This window comes from Myxine glutinosa, chromosome 3, assembly GCF_964187855.1.
Source record: "Myxine glutinosa chromosome 3, kmMyxGlut1.1, whole genome shotgun sequence".
NCBI lineage: Eukaryota > Metazoa > Chordata > Myxini > Myxiniformes > Myxinidae > Myxine > Myxine glutinosa.
In genome coordinates, this window is record NC_136263.1 from 91361196 (window position 1) to 91384600 (window position 23405).

The 23405-nt window shown below is 44.8% G+C and overlaps 1 protein-coding gene across 2 annotated transcripts in view; it reads right to left on the reverse strand.

Annotated features, from left to right (window-relative positions):
• TBL3 (transducin beta like 3) overlaps positions 1-23405 on the reverse strand; it is a 106872-nt gene that overhangs the window by 11660 nt on the left and 71807 nt on the right. For both annotated transcript variants that reach the window (XM_068110512.2, XM_078774250.1), the window contains exon 20: positions 6255-6326. In XM_068110512.2, coding sequence (XP_067966613.2) covers positions 6255-6326 — 72 coding nt within the window. The remainder of the gene's footprint in view (positions 1-6254; positions 6327-23405) is intronic.

Consider the following 23405-nt stretch of genomic DNA (forward strand, 5'->3'; position numbering starts at 1 on the left):
CTACCACCTCTGACATCAGCTCATCCTGGGAATTCTTCCAAAGTAAATTGCTCTCTCTCATGCACAGATTTATCCCATCTCGTCTTCAGTTGTCATACCCTTCCTCCCGTCCATGGTACACGGAATCTTGTGGTGAGGCTGTTGCCCAGAAACAACTTGCCTTCGTCTCCTGGAAAGCAAATCCAACGGAAGGAAATCTCATTTCCTTTCACAAAGCCCGAAACAAGTGTGTGTCCACCCTCAGGAGAGCCAGGAAACAATATCTCTCCGTTCTCAAGACCGAACTCTCTTATCTGTCTCCCTCTTCCAAATCCTGGTGGCGTCTGGTCAAATCCGTTTCTGGTGTTTGTTCCCCCTCCATCCCCTCCCTTACCTCAAACGGCTACACAGCTGACTCCGCACGTGAAAAAGCTGAATGCCTCAACTCTGTGTTTGCCTCTAAATCTTGTGTCCCAAACCCATCCCTCTCTGTACCCACCATACCCAGTCGTACCCTGCTGCTCCTGGACTCCGTGTCCTTTCCTCCTGACAAGGTGGAAAAGTTTCTGTCAACCCTCGACTCTGATTCTGCAACTGGACCCGACGGCATCAGCCCACGGGTCCTAAAATCCTGCTCTGCTGCTCTATCTCACCCTCTCTCTGTTCTCTTCACCCTCTCTTTTGCTCAAGGTCAACTGCCATCTGCTTGGAAATCAGCCAACATCACCGCTTTGCACAAAAAAGGTGCAAAAACAGATCCTAGCAACTACAGACCAATCAGCCTTCTCCCAATTATCAGCAAAGTCATGGAATCCATCATTGCTTCTGATATGAAATCTTTCCTCTTCTCCAATGGCTTGATCTCTGATCATCAATTTGGTTTCAGACCAGGTCACTCTACTCTGGACATGCTGCTTCTGCTGTCTCAACAATGGATGGAGGTCCTCAATGACAAACAGGAAATTAGAGCTGTCTCCCTCGACATATCACGTGCCTTCGACACGGTCTGGCACCCCGCTCTGCTCACCAAACTCTCCTCCTTTGGTATCCATGGAAATCTCCACGCATGGCTGGCGGACTTCCTCTCTAGTCGTCGTCAACGTGTGGCCCTGAATGGGTTTCTCTCATCTCCTCTTCCTGTTCAGGCTGGAGTTCCCCAAGGCAGTGTTCTGGGCCCCGTGCTTTTTCTGGTCTTCATCAATGATCTCTCTGACTCTCTCGAAAATCCTCTCTATCTCTTTGCTGATGACTCCACTCTCTGTCGCTCCATTCTTCATCCCTCAGATCGGCAGTCTGCTGCCTCCTCACTCTCTGAAGACCTGGACAAAATCACAGACTGGTCAAACAAGTGGAACATGTCTTTCAATCCTGACAAATCTCACACTCTTACTATGTCTCTCCGAAAAGATCGACTGGACAACCCTCCCATCTACTTTCTCAACAATCCTCTCCAAGAAGTTCTGTCGCTCAAGATTTTGGGTCTCACTATCTGCCATGATCTTTCTTGGGAAAACCACATTTCCAAGCTGGCCTCCAAAGCCAGTCGCCGACTGGGCATCCTCCGTCGTGCGAAGTCCTTCCTCGGCACACCTGAGCTCCTCACCACATACAAGGCTTTCATCCGCAGCTCAATGGAATACTGTTCTCCCCTATGGGCTGGTGCTCCTGCCTCACACCTAGCTCGGCTTCACGCTGTTGAAACCAAAGCTTTCAGAATTATTGGAATCTCCCGCGATGAAGCTATCTCTGAGGGCCTTTCACTCACTCACCGCAGGCAGGTAGGTGGTCTTTCTGTCTTCTACCGACTCCTCTCCGGCCTTGCACCCCCAGCTCTCTCTGTGCTCTGTCCCCCAAATATTCCTACAGGTCGCACAAGATCTGCCAGCAACCCTCTGATGGTTAAACTGCCAAAATCTCGGCTCTCCGCTCACCTTCACTCTTTCATTCCTCTTTTCTCCCGCCTCTGGAACAAACTACCTCACTCCCTTCAATCCCACTCCTCCCTCCAGGTCTTTAAAACAGCTGTTCACCACCATCTCTTATCTTCCCCCATCCAAAACCTTGATCTTTTCTACCCCCGCTAATTCACCCCAGATCCACCTTGTTTGAAATTCCAACTTCTTTCCTGGAAGTCCTGGCAGTGTCCATATGTTTTATACCTCTCCCACTGCCCCCTTCCCACGCCCCCCCCCCCCCCCCCAAAGCCCTCGCCCTCTCTCAGATCTCTCGATGTCTCCATGTCTCTCGGTCCCTGCTCTCAAATGTTGTGTTTGTGTCCTTCCCCCTCTCTCCCCATCTTGTCTACCGCTCCCTATGTTATATGTTTTATGTGTCGGTTTGTCTTTCTGTGTGATTAATGTTCGCTCTTTCACGAGCCTCGATCTTGTATACAAAAAAAAAAAAAAAAAAAAAAAAAAAAAAAATGAAGCCTCTCCCAAAATGGGTGGAGCTATGGTTCCCAGAATGGGTGGAGCTTTGAGGTTTTGTCTTCTCTGCAAGAACAAGAACCAGAAGAAGAAGAACAAGAAGAACAACAACAACAGCAGAGGGCACTCTATTAGCAGCGTCTGTGACGCGGCTAAAAACACTAATTCTGTATATCATGTGTGCAAACTATGTATATAATAAAGACGCTATAATCAGTGGGATGCAAAACAAACTGTTCAGTCTGGTGGAGGTTTGCACTCCACCGAGTGCCATTCGAGTTAAACTTTGCTTTTGTGAGGCATGGGGATTTGCGATGCTCTTCGTACTAGTCAGCCCGTCCCCCGCGCAGCGGGAGATGGGGCTTTGCAATCGCATCTGTGTGTCTGTCCGGGCTGTAACTTTTTTATTATGAGAATATGGAAAAGACAAATTAATAATTTTGTCAAATGCTCGAAGGTCAGTACCACCTATAATCATAAATTTTCATCCATTTGATCTCACATTTTAATTTACCTTTTGAGCTTTGTCATCAAATTTTCAACATAGCTTTATTATGAGAGTATATGAGAAGCCAAATTAATAATTTGGTCAGAAGGTCAAAGGGTAGCATCACATAAAATCGTCAATTTTCATCCGATCGACCTGAAATGAAGAATTTGCATATTGGGTCACAAAATTGCTTTCAACAATCAAAAGCTAAAAGCTGATTGTTTTTTTTATTAATCAAAAGGTCAAAGGTCAAGGCTGCATAAAATCGTCAATTTTCATCCAATTGAGCTGAAATTAAAAATTTGCATATTAGGTCACTGAATTGGTTCACCAATCAAAAGCGAGAAACCAATTCTTTAGCCGCGTCGCAGACGCTGGTCATAGAGTGCCCTCTGCTGTTGTTGTTGTTCTTCTTGTTCTTGCAGAGAAGACAAAACCTCAAAGCTCCACCCATTCTGGGAACCATAGCTCCACCCATTCTGGGAGAGGCCTCATATAAACAAATATCCACCATTTTATTAACTTGCATAGCTTTGAGGCCTGTTTTGTAGGCCCGTGGTGTCTTCCTCTCTCACACAGTTTTATTTCAAATCAAATTCGATATATCATTTCATTTTTCACAGTCGCTAACATAGTTTTAGACTCTGTTGAAAAAAAACGGGAAGAAAATCCGAAGAAAGTTGCCCTTTATAGAACGAAATGAATTCTCAAAGGCCTGTAACTTCAAGTCCATTGAGATTTTTTTTTTTAAATCGCGGCATGGTCAGTCATACACCGCCCGAAATAACAGACGGGAAAATGCCGAGATATATTAAAAATTCGTCCATTTGATGACAATCGTCACGATGAAATATTTAATTTATATGTCGTCACAATAATGTGGAGAGAGGAGCATAGCTTCGTTCACGTGTCGCCACACACGGGAAATTGCCGAGATATATATTTTTTAAATCGCGGCATGGTCAGTCATACACCGCCTGAAATAACAGACGGGAAAATGCCGAGATATATTAAAAATTCGTCGCCACACATGGGAAATTGCCGAGATATATTTTCACTTTGCACAAAAATAACATCAATTAATCGAATCAATAGGAATGTCCTGTGCCTATAACATCGACGTTATAGGCACAGCTGCATCTAGGCATTGTGTAACATCGACGCGGCTTTTGTTTTAATTAAAACTTTTTGTACTTGTTTTTTTTTTTAGATCAAAAGGTCAAAGGACAAGTTTGCATAAAATCATCTATTCTCATCCGATTGACTTGAAATTTCAATCAGGGTGTGGATATTGGGTCATTGAAACCTATTACTTTTGAGGTCAAAAGGTCAGGGTCGCCTAAAGTCATGATGTTTTTTTGTATTTTAAGCTGTTTTTGGCATGTTTACCATACGAAAGAAGAAGGCCAAGTGTGTGTGTGTGTGTGTGTGTGTGTGTGCACGCGAGCGAGCGATGTAGAGGATTATGTGTGGATAAAGATGGTAAGAATAGTAAGGTACTTGTTTGTAGGGTGCTCCTGGTATGCAGGAGGAGCAAGCCAGAACAAAGGTTTATGAAGAGTTCAAAAAGGTATGGGGTAAGGGAAGAATATTGATTATGGAATATTCTAATTTGGATTGGATAGATTGGATCTAGGAATGAAGTAAGCAGATCATGAGTAATTTCAAGATGCAGTCAAGGATTGCTTTGAAGCCATTTTGCATACATTCCAACAAGGAAGGGGGGGGGGGGGGGTGGAGGGGGGTGCATTCTTGGACCTATTTTTCAAAAATGATCCCAGGATGATGTTGGTAGATGATCATTTCAGGATAAGTTCCCGTATAAACAGTATATGCAAGCATTCCACGTTAGAATTTGGGATATTAGAGCAAGTTTATTGGATTTTAGGAAGGCAAACATTTTAGGGTATGGGTTGTGCTGGGACCAGCTAGCAAACACTCAGATCAGATCCGGCTCAGTAATTTTGATGAAAGTTGTACTTAAGGATTGGCTTGGACTCGAATAAGTCCTCCCATCTATTTTCTCAACAAACCTCTCCAAGAAGTTCTGTTGCTCAAGCTTTTGGGTCTCACCATCTGCCATGACCTTTCTTGGGAAAACCACATTTCCAAGCTGGCCTCAAAAGCCAGTCGCCGACTGGGCATCCTCCGTCATGCGAAGTCCTTCCTAGGCACACCTGAGCTCCTCACCACAAACAACGCTTTCATCCACAGCTCAATGGAATACTGCTCTCCCCTCTGGGCCGGTGCTCCTGCCTCACACCTAGCTCGGCTTCACGCTGTTGAAACCAAAGCTTTCAGAATCATTGGAATCTCCTGCGATGAAGCTAACTCTGAGGGCCATTCACTCACTCACCACAGGCAGGTTGGTGGTCTTTCTGTCTTCTATCGACTCCTCTCAGGCCTTGCTCCCCCAGCTCTCTCTGTGCTCTGTCCCCGAAATATTCCTACAGGTCGCACAAGATCTGCCAGCAACCCTCTTATGGTTAAACTGCCAAAATCTAGCCTCTCTGCTCACCTTCACTCTTTCATTCCCCTTTTCTCCCGCCTCTGGAACAAACTTCCCCACTCCCTTCAATCCCACTCCTCCCTCCAGGTCTTTAAAACAGCTGTTCACCACCATCTCTTATCTTCCCCCATCCAAAACCTTGATCTTTTCTACCCCCGCTAATTCACCCCAGATCCACTTTTTGGAATTCCAACTTCTTTCCTGGAAGTCCTTGCAGTGTCCTTGTGTTTTATACTACTCCCACCCCTCCCCCCCCACCCCCATCCCACGCCTCCTCCCCCCAAGCCCTCTCCCTTCCACAGTTCTCTCGATGTCCCTGCTCTCAAATGTTGTGTTTGTGTCCTTCCCCAATTCTCCCCATCTTGCCTACCCCTCCCCTTATTTTGTGTTTTATGTGTCGGTTTGACTTGTGTGATTAATGTTAGCTCTTTCACGAGCCTCGATCATGTATACAAAAAAGAAAAAGAAAAAAAGCCTTCCTTTGGTTCTATCAAAAAGGTCAACGCACATAGACAGATCACCAATGTCCCATACACAAGACATACTTCTTCATTGCTCAGACATTGAATGCTAAGAAATGCAGACAAATCACAGCAGAAGGAAATTATTATTTTAAATTTGGATGGAAAGCTCGCTTTGTAGCGATGTTGTGATCCACCAATAACAGAAGTGACCAACGTAGCTGTAGTAGCAGGATGCGTTTAGAAAACCAAAAAAGGCAAAAAAAACAAAGGTTTCATCTGTGCCTCATGCAGTCCTGGGATCAAACAACGGAAGGTTTCAAGTACATACACTTTAAAGTACCGTCAGTAAACAAAGGGTTAACATTTGATTCACCTGCAACAATTACCTTTTTGGTCTTGCCTTAACTTCATAATCGACATCTCCAAATCTTTTTCACCGCTGGGTTCTTCGAGAATAGCTTTTGGCATAAGAATACAAAATGAGCATTACCTTTGTACTTGTACATACATGGTTGAGTGTAAAAGGTCATTTTGATTAAACATAAGAGGGGAAAAGCAGGAAAAGTTATATAATAGATAGGCATGCCACAAATAAAATAAATTATTGAGTATAAAATTCATTAACACATTTATTATGTTAATTCAATTCAAAAAAACACATTTATTAACTTGTTTCAAACTTTTTCAGTATATTAAAAAAACCAGAAAAGTTCCTTCCTCCCCCCTGCCTCCCTCCAAAAACTGGTATTCTAGATAACATAATTTATCAAACACGAGCTGAATGCACCCGGCGTTGCCCGGGTTCTTTTTGAATGAATTTACTACTACAATTCAGGTTGTACTCGCGGCCGTAGAAGATTGACTACTATAATTCAGCTCAGCTTTTAATTGCGAAATGGGCCCAGCCCGGCTGAAGCGGCCTCGACCGGCCTCACCACCTAGCCTATAAGGCCCCAGTCACACCGGGCCTGCGACCAGGTTACGACCTAGCTACGACCGAAAAATGTTGGAATCGCGGGCAAATCGTAGAAAGAGCGCGCGACTGGTCGCAGAGGTCGTGGGTGATCGCCAGAGCAAAATCAGTCGCAGCAAGGTCGATGGTCATGTTAAAAACTTCTGACCTGCGATTCCAAATCGTAAGACGTCGCAGACAGGTCTTACATGGTCGTACCACCAGTCGCGCATGGACGCACCACCAGTTGTGCATGATCGCGGGTCAAGTAGTCACACGATTGGTCGTGCTACTGGTCTTGCCACCTGACGTATGACCTCACGATCAGTAGTGCGACCAGTCATGACCTGTCCCGACTGGTTGCACGACCTTACGATTGGTGGTACCACCTGCATCCTGTTGTTCGGTTGGCATGTCCCCGGCGGGGTCATCCTGCGCGGCCGGTACCGGGTGAATCTCAGCCAAAATCTCCCCGACATCAGATCCTGGATTTGGCTCTGGCTGGGTACTCTTCCCATGGCCCTTTCCCTTCTTGGGAGGCATAGCGAATTATAGTTTCAGTTGAAAAGATCGACGAAGTGTACTCCTGGAGAGGGAGGTGACTACTGATGCTGACGCACGATCGCGAGCCTTTAAATCTGATCGAGCGACCCATCTCACGACTGGCTGCGAGCGGTCGCAGGTCGCCACGATTGATCGTACGATCAGTCGCTGATCGCCACCACTAGTCGCACGATTACCTAAGATTGATCTTGCGATCGTCCTTCTGCAATCGTTGGAGATCGCACGACCACGCGTACCACCAATCGTACGATGACCTACCACCCGTCTTAAGAGCAATCGCAGTATGCAATCGCAAATGGAGATCGTAGCAAACATTGCCGATTGGTCGTACCTCTGCCAAATTGCCACCAATCGCACGATCCAGAAAACGTACGATCCAGTGTGACTGAGGCTTAACCTTCCCGGGGCCCGTCCCGACATTTTCTGTTCTTTTTGAATGAATTTACTACTATAATTCAGCTTTTACTCGCAGCCATAGAAGATTGACTACGATAATTCAGCTCAGCTTTTAATTGCGAAATGGGCCCAGCCCGGCCGAGGTGGGCCTCAACCGGCCGAGCCACCGAGCCTATAACCTTCCCGGGGCCCGTCCCGACATTTTTTGTTTAAGAGGTTTCCTCCTATCTTTCACCGTTCAGGAGATTAGCGCGTGCAGACAAACAAACAAACAAAAACTTTCTTTTATATATATACAGACTTGGCATTTAATATGGAATATTTTTTTTTTCTTGACTTGGTTTACTTTCTGCACTCAGTATATCAATCTGGTGAGTTTCGTTTCCACTTCGGTGATTTCTTTGTTAAAAGAACCATGTCACTGATTGTCTGTCGCATCAAGAAGTCAATAACAGGATTATATCACAGGTGGCATGACAAAATGTACAGACAGGTACATTTGACGATTGGCTTCACAATCCGGTATATAAGGGTTGTTGCGTACTGTATTAGAGGAAAACAACTGCTGCACGTCTACAAAAGCTATTGCCGCTTCCTCTGGAGATGATCCGTCAAATCGACAATGCTGTTTGTCATGGAGTGGTGGCTTTACGAAATTCCGGCATGAAACAGCGTGCTATTGCTCATCAGTATGGCATCACTCAAGGTCAGGTGTGAAAGATCCTGAAACGAAATGCTCAGAGGGTGTCCCTACTCCAACACCGAGGCCAGGACGTCCCCGCAGAACCACAAAAAGGGATGTTCACCAGCTGCACCGGTTAGTCCGCAATGGCCGTACCAAGTCAGCTAATCGGCTTAGGGCTGAGTGGCAGCAACTGACAAATGTGCCCGTATCCAGAAGGCGAGTCAACTAACGACTGGTTCAAGCAGGCTATCGTGCCAGGCATCCCCTGTGAAAGCCATGCCTGACCAGAAAACACCACAGGCGCTGATTGCAGTGGGCCAGAGAGCACCGCCAATGGCAGCCAGGACACTGGCATCACGTGATCTTTAGTGACGAGTCTAGATTTCTGGTCTATCGTCAAGATGGCCATGTCCGAGTGTGCAGACAAGTGCATGAAGCCTACAACGAAGATTGTATAGTGCCAATAGTCCAAGCTGGAGGTGGTGGGGTGACCGTTTGGGCTGCTTTTCATGCAGGGGGCAAAACTGACCTGGTTGTTCTGAATGAAAACCTGAACTAGTTCACGTACAGGGCCATTCTGGAAGAAGCATTGCTTCCATTTGCTCGTGCAGCCTTTCGAGGAAACTTTGACTTCCAAGATGACAATGCACAGCCTCATCGTGCTCGCATGATCCAACACTTTCTTGCTGACGGTGGTGTAGAGCATATGGAGTGGCCTGCCATGTCCCCGGATATGAATCCGATAGAGAACTTGTGGGCAGAATTAACGCGTCAAATCGACAACTTGGACCAGCAGCCTGCATCTGTGTGTGAATTGCAGCAGGCTATTGTCACTGCATGGCAAGCGATTCCTGTCCAAACCTTAGCAAATCTCGTGAACAGCATGCCTCAACGTGTACGTGCTCTCCTGAATGGTCGTGGGGGTTACACGAAGAACTGAACTGTAATTTTACTGTCCGTAATCCCAGTCGTAATTTAACTTTTGTTTTTGTTAAAAAAAAATTGGGCTAATGTGCAAAATAAAGAGATACTTCTGGAAAACGCACAGAAGTTTAACACAGTACTGTCCTTGAATAGAGTTCAATATCAGTTTACCTCACTTTCAAGGATCAATTTATTTGCTTCAAAATGTCAAATGTGGTATTTGTTTCTTTTAAAGGTCACATTAACAAAATCTAGAATAATTTCAACATAACTCCAATGAACTTTTGGTTCTAAGTCATCTTGAAAAGTAAGTTCACCCCCACAAAAAAAATATTCCATATTAAATGCCAAGTCTGTATATATCGATATATATACGTGCCTTTGTAGAGCACGTACATGTCGAGGCATGCTGTTCACGAGATTTGCCAAGGGTTGGACAGGAATCGCTTGCCATGCAGTGACAATAGTCTGCTGCAATTCACGAATTCACGCTGCTGGTCCAAGTTGTCGATTTGATGCGTTAATTCTGCCCACAAGTTCTCTATTGGATTCATATCCGGGGACATGGCAGGCCAATCCATATGCTCTACACCATGGTCAGCAAGAAAGTGTTGGATCATGCGAGCACGATGAGGCCGTGCATCGTCATCTTGGAAGACAAAGTTTCCTCGAAAGGCTGCACGAGCAAATGGAAGCAATGTTTCTTCCAGAATGACCCTGTACTTGAGCTGGTTCAGGTTTCCATTCAGAACAACCAGGTCAGTTTTGCCCCCCTGCATGAAAAGCAGCCCAAATGGTCACCCCACCACCTCCAGCTTGGACTCTTGGCACTATACAATCTTCATTGTGGGCTTCATGCACTTGTCTGCACACTCGGACGCGGCCATCTTGACGATAGACCAGAAATCTAGACTCGTCACTGAAGGTCACGTGATTCCAGTGTCCTGGCTGCCATTGACGGTGCTCTCTGGCCCACTGAAATCGGCGCTGGCTGTGTTGTCTGGTCAGGTGTGGCTTTCTCAGGGGACGCCTGGCACAATAGCCTGCTTGAACCAGTCATTGGTTGACTCGCCTTCTGGATACAGGCACATTTGTCAGTTGCTGCCACTCATCCCTAAGCCGATTAGTTGACTTGGTACGGCCATTGCGGACTCACCGGTGCAGCTGGCGATCATTCCTCCTTGTGGTTCTGCGGGGACGTCCTGGCCTCGGTATTGGAGAAGGGACACCCCTCTGAGCATTTCGTTTCAGGTTCTTTGACACCTGACCTTGAGTGATGCCATACTGCCGAGCAATAGCACGCTGTTTCATGCCGTAATTTCGTAAAGCCACCACTCCATGACAAACAGCATTGTCGAGTTGATGGACCATCTCGAGAGGAAGCGGCAATAACTTTTGGAGACGTGCAGCAGTTGTTTTCCACTAATACAGAACGCAACAACCCTTGTATACCCGACTGTGAAGCCAATCATATCAAATGCACCTGTCCGTACATTTTGCCACGCCACCTGTGATATAATCCTGTTGTTGACTTCTTGCTGCGACAGACAATCAGTGACATGGTTCTTTCTACAAATAAATCACCAAAGTGTAAAAGAAACTCACCAGATTGATATACTGAGTTAAGAGAGTAAACCCAAGTCAAGAAAAAATATATATTCCATATTAAATGCCAAGTCTGTATATATATATATATATGTGTATATATTTATATATATATAGAAGATATATATAAATATAATATATTAATAAATAATAATGTAAAAGCTATAAATATATTATATGTAAGAGTGCGAGGGTTGATCCATGGATAGATAGTGTTGAGACTTTAGTATGGACCATGTGGTCACGTTGGTCAGATTCCATTTGTAACAGGATATTTGTCAGAAGTAAGTAGTCTTGTAATTGTAAAACATGCACGAAGGTGTCAGTGAGTGTTAGTTAACTTTAAAGCAGAGAGTAAGATTGAATTGTGCAAAACCTTCTGTTTCAGGTGAGGGCAGGTTGAGGCCTTGTAAAATAATGACACTTTAAATACACCTACAAACTGTTTGGCTAGCAGACCGCAGGCCATGGCAGTGAGATAGACTGTGGAGCCCTGGCTGAGGGGGTAACAACTTTGAGGGTACATACATACTTAGAAAACTTTGGTCAAAATCCCATTACTGGTTAACAAGTTATCGCAGTAACAGGATTTCTACCTAACATGACCTCTGACAATTTGACCTCATAACCCCAAAATCGAATCATTTCATCTTTACCTCATGTTACGTGCTCCTCCCCGACCCCCTGGTCACGGTGTACCTCCGAGCCCCAAGAGGAGTCACGGCAGAAAAATGTGTTATTCTGTATGTCAAAGATCAATGGAGAAGCCACCCCAATTGTTACTCACAAACAAATATTGTATTAAGATCACACAAGAATAACAAAAAAACAACCTTTAGAGGCCATTTTCCCCCGCAAGCGGGGGTTGACCTTTTTCGGGGACCGTGGTTGTTGTTGTTTTTTTGGTCCCCTTTTTGAAGCAATGTTTTACGACCGGATGCCCTTCCTGCCGCCAACCCTTTTTGTCGCCTTTTTACGACAAACAGGGAATTACCAGTGAACTGGTACTCAATTAGCCGACCTCGGAAGGATGACAGGCTGAGTCAACACCCTGGCATTAATTCAGCGATCGACTGGGATTCGAACCCAGGATCCTCGGATCCTAAGCTGGCACCCTAGCCGCTAGCCCAACACCAGGCTCAACACACAAGAATAACAGTACAACAATAATAGTATTCAAAAGTAAAATCAATATGTCCTGTGATGGTACCATCAGTTTTGCAATATATAACTCACTGTGCTCCAAGTGAGTGAAACAAGAACATCCCCAATGTCTCTTATTCCCGGCTTCAAGACAAAGTTGCTTCGCTCCAGCGATCGCCAGAACGATGTCCAATCGAGACCAGAATCCCGTTCGGATGGCAAGAACAGTCACACAGCCACAGCTGCACAACCGCGCCCTCAAGGCGACTGGGATATCCAAAGGCGCCCTCCAGACGACTGGGAAATCACACCCTCGGGTATGGACGTTTCACAGCTCACAGTCGGCGACACGCAGACTTTCCACTCAAAAGCCACGTTACACACACACACCCCAGATCGACGTCTGAATGCGGTGAAAATGTTTGAAGCGAGATGAAACCTTGAGCGAAGCGCAAGTCCTGTGCTAGTCAAAATTGCTGACGGCCTGGTCTCGTGGCGTAATGGCACTTCGATGATTCTCTTCGGAATCCACCGCCAAAAACCTGACACGCAGGTTGATCGGTCACAGCGATGACGACTCTGTCACAGGTATCCCTTTCCCGGGAAACGCGAAAGTTCGCTCGTGACTCCCATTCGACAACGTTCGCTTCAGAACTCGGAGCAGCTCGGCTTTCTTGTCGAACTCACTCGCCCCGCCTTCTTTTTTCTCTCTTCTTCCTCTTCGTCGTCCGGTTCCCGATCCGGTTTCCTGTTTCTTTTAACATTAACCTTTTTACCTTTTGAAAACAGTCATGAACAATAAACCTTTTGAAAACAATAATAGTACATGGAATCAGAAATATTTACAGTGGATGAAAACCACCACAACGGAAGTGACGAATCCATAACACTTCCCCCCCTCAAGAAAGAAAGTTTGAACATAGTGAAAACTTTCTTTGCAGGCAAAAACTCTTTTAACAAACAAAAGTAAAACTCACACCCAAATCATCAATTCCTGTGAGCAACGATAATTAATATTTCCCAAAATAAAGCAACAAAACTTCCAAACAACCTACAGAAATTTCCAAAGTTAGTTCACTCTGGACAAAGCATCAGCAACGACATTGTCCCTGCCCTTTACATGCTCAATTTCCAAGTTGAACTCCTGCAAAGCCAAACTCAATCTCATCAACCTCTGATTTTATTTTTCATTTTTTTTGAATAAAGGTTAAGGGGTTGTGATCAAAAATCCAACACAAAGCAAATCTATAGCACTTTTTGAAGGAGGCTGAGCTGAGAGCCAGGTTTCATGGTGGTTGGGTGGTGAGGCCTGGAAGTATTCACTACATGGACGCCTTTAGGAACGTGGAGTTCACGTTTAATCCGTGTAGGAATCTTGGCTCGGCTGCTCCGCAGCATTCAGTGCTTCATACTCTTCTCTTGATCATAAAAATCATAACCACAGTTGTGGAGTCGGGTGCTATAGTCACGTGAGTAGTGGTCTCCCTCTCGGCCACTACCTTGATAATCATCCCTTCGGGAGCTGCCGTAACTCTGGGAGCCTCCATAGTAATCTCGACTGCGGCCACCACCAAAACTACTACTCCCACCCCGGGAGCCATAGCCACCCCTGAAACTACCTCCACGTTTTCCTCCTCTGTAGCCTCCTCGATGCCCATGGCCTGCCTTCTCTACTGTTATGGTCCGACCATCCAAATCCTTGCCATTCAAATCCTTTTCTGCATCTTTGGCGTCCTTTGTGTTTTCAAACATGACAAAGCCAAACCCTCTTGACTTTTGCGTCTCTCTGTCTTTTATCAGCAACACTTCCAAGAGTGGTCCATATTTGGCGAAGACAGAGTCCAGAACATCTTCCCTTGTTTTGAAGTTCAGTCCACCTACAAAGAGCTTGCCAACATTGCCTCCATTCATGACTCGTGTGCGCTGACACTTAGTTTCAGGGTACTTGACAAGACGTGCCTGTGCAAAGCGTGACGTCAGTACCTTCTTCTTCTCTTCAGAGCGCTTCCTACCCATAGCACGAGTTGCGGCACAGGATGGAAAGATACCCAGAATCTCCTGCTCTAACTGTGCAGTTATTTTCCATACTAGGCTTTTCAACAAACATCGGGTTACCAGAAACTTGACCACCGGCCAAATCATTCCCGATAACAAAAGAGATTCCCTCTACAGGAAGAGTGGCTTGTAAACCTACGGTGACCGGTCCTGACACCAAATCAGACTTTAAATGGATGACATGAAGTGGAGCTTTAACATATCCACCAACCCCCTGTAAAAGAACACTAACACCAGTTGCTGTCTTCTCTGACAATTGCAAAATGCCTTCAAGCATCAAAGATTGATGTGCTCCTGTGTCCCTCAATACCCTAACAGGTCTCTGGTTAATCAAGTCTCCATCCAGTGACACAAACCCCTCTGAAATAAAAGGTTTGTAACCCTCTTGAACAAGGTCGTTCTGTGATGCCGTAACTTTGGCATGGGAACCTTCACAAGGCACTGTCCTCCAAGGACGATTTCTCGCATTTGCCAATGCATTCGGAGTTGTACTAGTCTGACTCCGCTCCTGATTTTTCCTTTTCAGGGCGTAACATTGGGACATCAAATGCCCAGGTTTCTTGTAAAAAGCGCAAGTAGGCCCGGAGGAAAAATTTGCGGTCTGCCTCAAGCCCCCCGGAAGATAGGTCTGTCTTGGAACTGTAGTCTTCTGATCCCTAAAAGTCGCGGTGTCAGATTTGTCCCCATAGTCATCTCAAGGCCTCCCCCATGAATATTCGTTCTCCGCACCGAATGTACCATAACTCCCCTGGCGAACTCTAGGCGGGAAGTTAGGTTTGTGGAACCCCATCCTGTGTGTCAAGGCATAGTCATCTGCCACGGTTGCTGCCTCATACAACTCTGGTACCTTCTTTTCATCCAGATGTACTTTAATGTCCGCGTGGACACACTGTTTGAATTCCTCCACCAAGATCAATTGTCGCAACAGTTTGAAGTCTTTTCCAATCCCCTTCGAATCACACCACCGATCAAGCATGGTTTCCTTCATTCTGGCAAACTCCACATGGGTCTCACTCTCCCTCTTCCTGGCATTCTGGAATTTTTGCCGGTAAGCTTCAGGGACCAATTCATAGGCTTTGAGAATGGCTTTCTTCACTTTCTCATAATCTGCACATTGGTCAATCGGTAAAGCCGAACAGATATCTTGAGCTTTACCCACCAAAACACTTTGCACTAACATAGTCCAGGACTCCACAGGCCATTTTAGCATTTGAGCCACTTTCTCAAAGTGTAAAAAAACTTGGCTACCTCCTTTTCATTGAAGGGTGGAACCAGTCTCACATGCGCCTACCCACATCCCAGGTGTTCTGACTAGTTGTCGAACTAGCCGGCATGGATACGACTTCTCTCCGTTCTCCCATTAATTCCAGCTCCTTGAGTTTAACTTCCTTCTGATACTCCATGTCACGTTCCTTTAACTCCCTTTTGGCTCTCCTTTCCTCTGCTCTTTCCTTTGCTCTTCAGATCTCCTTTCCTCGGTTCTTCTCTCCTCACATTCCCGTTCCTGTTCTACTCTTCTTTCCTCGAGTTCTCGTTCCTGTTCTACTTTTCTTTCCTCGAGTTCCCTTGCAGCTCTCCTTTCCTCTGCTTTTAACCTTTCCTGGCTCTGCAGTTGCATCTCCATTTTCCGGAGCTCCACATTTTATTTTTCCTCGGGTAACCAATCCAAAGGCTACCTCTGTTCATTTTCCTTGTCCCACCAGAGATTCTACCACCAATGTCTGCAACTCTGTCTGGCCAATATCATGAGTTCCGATCTTTTTAATGCTTGGAACTGTGCCTCATTAGGGGATGCCGCAAACTGTTCTGCTTCAAACACCATGGTGACTATTAGTTAACACCGGTTAACCTTCAAACAAAAATTTTCCAATTTTTTGAAAAATTTAAGAATGTTAGAAAAATTCCAAATTTGGGAATTTTAGGGAATTATATCCCGGACGAGTGTTATTAGGGAATTTTAATCCCTGACGAGGACCCCAATTTCAATTTGGGCCAATTTTGGACGAGTTCCCAATTTCTCGGACGAGCCCCCAATTTCTGTTACGTGCTCCTCCCCGACCCCCTGGTCACGGTGTACCTCCGAGCCCCGAGAGGAGTCACGGCAGAAAAATGTGTTATTCTGTATGTCAAAGATCAATGGAGAAGCCATCCCAATTGTTACTCACAAACAGAATAGGCACACTGTATCCCTGCGCATCGGAAGAGCGTGACCAAGGGTTGGCATCAGGAAGGGCATCCGGCCATAAAAACATTGCCTCAAACAGGGAACCGTGATTGTCATGGGGCCCACAAGGCTAACCCCCGCACTAGCGGGGAAAAATCGCCTTAAAACGATCATTCATTATTCATATATTCATTCAAACAAATATTGTATTAAGATCACACAAGAATAACAGTACAACAATAATAGTATTCAAAAGTACAATCAATATGTCCTTTGATGGTACCATCAGTTTTGCAATATATAACTCACTGTGCTCCAAGTGAGTGAAAGAAGAACATACCCAATGTCTCTTATTTCCGGCTTCAAGACAAAGTTGGTTTGCTCCAGCGATCGCCAGAACGATGTCCAATCGAGACCAGAATCCCGTTCGGATGGCAAGGACAGTCACACAGCCACAGCGCAACAAAGGCGCCCTCAAGGCGACTGGGATATCCAAAGGCACCCTCCAGGCGACTGGGAAATCACACCCTCGGGTATGGACGTTTCAAAGCTCACAGTCGGCGACACGCAGACTTTCCACTCAAAAGCCACGTTACACACACACACCCCAGATCGACGTCTGAATGTGGTGAAAATGTTTGAAGCGAGATGAAACCTTGAGCGAAGCGCAAGTCCTGCGCTAGTCAAAATGGCCGACGGCCCGGTCTCGTGGCGTAACGGCACTTCGATGATTCTCTTCGGAACCCACCGCCAAAAACCGGACACGCAGGTTGATCGGTCACAGCGATGACGACTCTGTCGCAGGAATCCCTTTCCCGGGAAACCCGAAAGTTCGCTAGTGACTCCCGTTCGACAATGTTCGCTTCAGAACTCGGAGCAGCTCGGCTTTCTTGTCGAACTCACTCGCCCCGCCTTCTTTAGTCTCTCTTCTTCCTCTTCGGCGTCCGGTTCCCGATCCGGTTTCCTGTTTCTTTTAACATTAACTTTTTTACCTTTTGAAAACAGTTCATGAACAATAAACCTTTTGAAAACAATAATAGTACATGGAATCAGAAATATTTACAGTGGATGAAAACCACCACAACAGAAGTGACGAATCCGTAACACCTCATTATACAGACTTGGCATTTAATATGGAATTTTTTTTTGTGGGGGTGAACTTACTTTTCAAGGTGACTTAGAACCAAAAGTTCATTGGAATTATGTTGAAATTATTCTAGATTTTGTTAATGTGACGTTTAAAAGAAACAAAAACCACATTTGACATTTTGAAGCAAATAAATTGATCCTCGAAATAGTCCATGAGCCAGACAAAATTTGAGTATCAAATTGGCGGACTAATTCCCACTATGATTTTTAGTTACACACATGTATGACGTCCATGAAAATGAGTAATGGACATTTCAAATGAGTAGCTTAATGCCATTTTCGACGCCATCTTTAAAAATGGCTGCCATTTTCAAAGAATATTCATGTAATTCAAAACTATGGCTGCATGGTAAATTCTGATGGTCAAATCTTAATTTGTACTTATCAAATGTTGTTCACTTTATAATTTGGAGCATGTCAATACTTATTTTAACCATTTTTATACATGTTTGCCAAGTATTTTGCTTAAAAATTCTTGGAAAAATGCCTAAATTTGTTATTTTTAAACAAGTCACTCGCAGAAGTTGTCTATAAAAGTTGGTTAAACCAAATTGGGACAGATAGATTGAGATTTTCAGTAAAGGTAATGATTACCGACATGAGAATATTAGTCATAACTACCGTAGCCTCTGCGTTTTTGGTGAAAAACCTAGTTTTTTGTTTGTGTGCCCAAATTCTAAAACAAAATTATGGTGTAGGGGAAATAAAAATAGGCATAACGTTTGAACCACACAAGATAGGCCAACATATTACCATTCATAATGTGTGTCTTGAAGCCCTCTACGCATTGCATTCATTAATATGTAAATTGGATCAGTAATTAGGTCACCAGGGGTCACAAGGTCACGAAATTCAGACACTACTGAAAATGAGTACATCGTCCAGCAAAAATTAAATAAAAAAATCGGTTACACACATTTTCACAGTTTTGTGCTTCTATTCATCAAAGATGAGACCCTTACACCTGTTGGATGAGAAACTACTCTTCTTTGTGGGCAATCTGTGTGTAGTTTTGCATTGGTTTTATTATGCTTTGATTACGTCGTAGTTTCTATTGAAATTACTGTATGTACTCTTTCTTTGTTCTTGTAGTATTAAAATCGTCTATTCAACGTATTTATGCCTTTGTCTTTATCAATCCTGGTTGAATCGAGGGCTACATGTTTTGCTAGAAATGTATTGAGGACACAATATTTTATATTTATATTGGTATTATTTTCAGCTGAAGGAAAAAGATATTGATTTTCAGATTTGTTTACTCACATTTCAACTGCATATACGAGGTGTGTTCAAAAAGTATGCGACCTTAATTTGTCGTGCGTAAACAAATGAAGCTAGGGAGGCGTTGATTGGTGCACGTATGTAGGCGATCCTAATGCGCACGCGTGAATTTTTTCCCATCTGCAGAAGCCGTCATTCGACGGCAGACCGCCGATGAGTGAGGAAGTGTAAGTGAGCGCCGTCGGATTTTCGTTTTTGACAAAATGACGGAAAAACTTGAACAACGCTACTGCATCAAATTTTGTGTAAAGCTTGGCGATTCCCAAGTGGAAACGATCCGCAAGATTCAACAGGCCTTCGGGGATGAAGCAATGAGCACCACACAGATAAAGGAGTGGTACAACCGCTTCAAAGATGGCCGCACATCAGTGGAGAGTGAAGCACGTTCGGGTAGGCCCTCAACATCCCGAAATGAGATCGTCATTGACCAATTGAGGACCCTGGTGATGCAGGATCGTCAAATCACGATCAGAGAACTTGCAGACGAGGTGGGCGTCAGCATTGGATCCGTTCATTCCATTATGAAGGAGGATTTGGGCTTCAGGAGAATCTCAGCGAAGTTCGTACCAAAGCTGCTAACGATTGAGCAGAAGCAACTCCGTTTGGAGATCGCACAGGACATGCTGGAGACTGTGAACAGCGATCCCAGCTTCCTCAACACAGTGATCACTGGCGATGAGTCCTGGGTTTATGGGTACGACCCAGAAACCAAGTTGCAGTCATCACAATGGAAGCATCCAACATCCCCGAGGCCAAAAAAAGCAAGGCAGGTCCGCAGCAATGTCAAAGTCATGCTGACCGTCTTCTTCGACTCCAGTGGCGTGGTTCATCACGAGTACGCACCACACGGCACAACCATCACCAAGGAGTATTACCAAGAGGTTCTGCGTCGCCTTCGTGACGCTGTGCGATGCAAACGGCCGGACCTGTGGGCAGCGGGCAATTGGCAGCTCCATCACGATAACACACCCGCCCATTCTTCACATTTGATACAGAGTTTCTTGGCCAAACACAACACACCTGTGCTTCGTCAGGCTCCCTACTCTCCCGACATGGCTCCGTGTGACTTCTGGCTTTTCTCCAAGCTGAAAATGCCCCTGAAAGGGACCAGATTTCAGTCCAGAGAAGACATCATGCGGCATGCGACGGACCAGCTGTGCGCCATCCCAAAAGAGGCGTTCCAGCGCTGCTTCCGACAGTGGCAGAACCGTTGGGAGAAGTGTGTGGCAGCCCAAGGGGACTACTTTGAAGGAGATTAGTGTAAGTTTGTTGTATCTGGATACGAGTATTTTTTATGAACAAAGGTCGGATACTTTTTGAACACACCTCGTACAAGTATGGTAATTTTCCCCCATCATTTTCTCATTTCAGATTGCATGGATGACGATTAGATCTTCTGCCCAAAAGTGCCATTCCACCTATATATACATGGTTTATAAACAATTTTGAAATGTCTCAATCGGAAGTAATGGTTAAACGGAGAAAGCTGGAGCATGGGACAGGAACATGTATCATTTGCAGCAAGAAATCAGCCCTGCATGAGTTGAGCAAGCCAAATGACAACGACTCATGGCAGACACTTTGCAATGCAGCGACCATACGAAATTTGAAACCCATTCTTCAGCTTGCTGAAGAGAGCCCAGCTGAACTTCCGCATGTTCCAATATACTATCACAGGGCTTGCAGGTCAGACTTTACACACAAAAAGTCATTAGCTAAGTTTCAAGAGCAATCCAACAGTTCTTTGGCAAATGTGCCCGATACTGCGCCCAGACGATCTTCCAGAGATGAGCCGTCATCTAACGAGAGAGTGTATGAAAAGAAATGCATCTTTTGTCTGCGGGTGTCAAAGTATATCAAGGGAACACGGTCGAGAGAGGCTCTTAATCGAGCTGTTGAGCTGTGGTCAGACAAAACCGTGAGGGAGGCTGCAATCAACCGTAATGACGACAGAGTGTTGGCCGTGACTGCAAGAGATATAGTTGCAGCCGAGGCTCATTACCATAAATCGTGCTACCGAGATTACACGCGTCCAGAGAGAAGAGAGCAACTGCAGACTCCAGAACCGAGTGAAGAAGACTACATTCAATATCAAAAGGTTGAGAAAGCATCACTAAAAACTGTGTTTGAATACATCCGGAACAATTTATTTTCAAATCCAAGGATTATTCCACTGCTCGATATCACAGCCAAGCTTGTGTCATCAATGGCGTCTGCAGGCATAAGTGAGATCACCAATTCCACCAAGAAAAATATCCGGCGCAGTATAGAGATGCAGTTCTGCGATTCACTGACTTTCTTCACAGAGAACCGTCACGTTTACCTAATGCCTGATAACCTAACCAAAACGATATCAGCTGCTGAGTTGATCCACGTGAAATCAAAGCTGGAAACATTTGAAAAAGCCAGTAATGACAACATAATTGTCCAAGCAGCCATGTCACTGCGAGATGAAATTAAAGCCGCTCCCTTCAATGACAATTGGCCTCCTCAGCCAGCAGACCTCACTCCAGATTATGTGAAAGTTCCACCGACTCTACAGAGATTTTTGAGAATCTTACTTGGTGGAAGTGAGAACGGCTCTGCTCGCATAAATAGACTAACATGGTCGATGGCACAGGATGTCATCACTGCAGTAAGTGTTGGCACAGTGAAAACATCAAAACATGTCTTGCTTCCATGGGCTATCAAAACACTAACTGGTAATGTTGAGTTGATCAAAATCTTGAATAGACTCGGACATGGGTGTTCATACACAGCTCTGGAAGAGATTGACACAGCACTCTGTATTGACAAAATAGCAAGTGTTAACAGCGATGATGTTTCTCTTCCTTCAGATGTGCAACACTCTGTCCCGACAGTATTAGCGTTTGACAACATTGACAGGTTAGAAGAATCCCTGAGTGGAGGTGGAACATCACATAGAGTCAATGGAATCATTGTCCAACCAAAATCATTTTCGTGTATGCCCGCACAGAAAACATCTGTTGTTGATAAACAAGAGAAGAAACGATCCATTCAATCATCGGATAAACTGCTACCAGTGCATAGTGTCGGGAAAAGAAAAGGTCCGCCAGCAATACAAACAGCTGATTTGTCTGGAACTCTTGAAGATGCAGCTTCTAAAGCACAGAGGAGAAACCACTTGTGGGTGTTGACGCGTTTGCTCGACCCACTTCATCAGAAAGTCAGCTCATGGACAGGTTTTAACATCATGACAAGGGGTCATGTGGAGGTGATGGAAGATGTTGTAGGCTATCTGCCCTCTATAAATGCACCCGCAACAGAAATGGCAACAGCGCAGGAGATTCTCTCCAATGCTTTAAAGATCATGTCTTCACTCCATCTTGAGAACATTGCAATTGTACTCGATCAAGCTCTGTTTGCGAAGACAACTGAAATAGCTTGGAAGCATCCCACCCAGTATGGAAAAATTGTGCACCGTGGAGCTCTTGGAGCATCGTGGAACCTGACACAAGACGTTTTCAACCAAATCCAAGAGTTCACATGTCTTCTTTACTCTAAAAACACAAAGATATGTGGTCTAAACGATCTGCGCTATAATATGTTCTGTGCAAGAAAGGGCGACGTCGAATCTGGACAGCTTCCACCATGCGCAGACACACTGCTGCAGCACACACTTCGTGCAAATTACCAAGCTGCTATCTGGAGGCGAAGCCTAGAATGCTTTCCAGACATCCCCAAGCCATCAGAAGGCCATGGCTGGGAATTAAACAGTGAAGGAGAACTAATAATTCAGTGGATGACTGGCTTGCCGGCTCCAGATGTCGTTCTTAGTCTCATCTCATGCAAGTGTGCACGGAGTTGCCACCAGTTGGACTGTTCTTGCATGATTAATGGTCTAAAGTGCACTGCTGCATGTAAACTGCAGAGTTGCACCAACATGGCACAAGAAGACGATGATTACGATGATGGTGCTGATATTGAACAGGACTCAGATGATTGCGACAGTGATTGTGATAACGAAGAGGATTAACGTCAAAAACTTGTAAACGAATTTTTATCAGTGTATATATGAAGAGTTTGGCTCCAAAACGAGATAAATCCATTTTTGAGGTTTTAAGAAAAATGGCAGAAAAGGTCAAAATTCAAAGGGAAATGTATAATATACATGTTATTATTGCCAAGAAACCCAGGATTTACGGCACTTTGGGACGAAAAAGCCCAGGGAAAGTTTGATCACTTTGACAATCTTTTGACAACAAAAAATCCAAAATGTTAAATTTGGTATTTATTTCATTTTGAAACCAAGCTCTTCGTATGTCACATTGATACCGATAGGCTAAACCATTTTCAGATTTCATTCAGCATGCCATGGAGGTTAGGTTTGAAGAGGACTAAACATCGCCATTGAGTAGAACATATAACTTTTTCTATTTCCCTACAATTTCATAGACATTGCACAAGCTGTTTTGGGTAGAGAGCAAAGCACAACGTACTGGAGGGCATATTTCCAGTTTCGCATGCCCCACACATCAATAAATAATTCATTGTATGTAAACTTGTTAACATGGGTTTAACACATCCCAATAGGTGTAAGGGTCTTATCTAGGCATCAGAATTGTGAAAATGTGTGTAACCGATTTTTAAAGTAAATT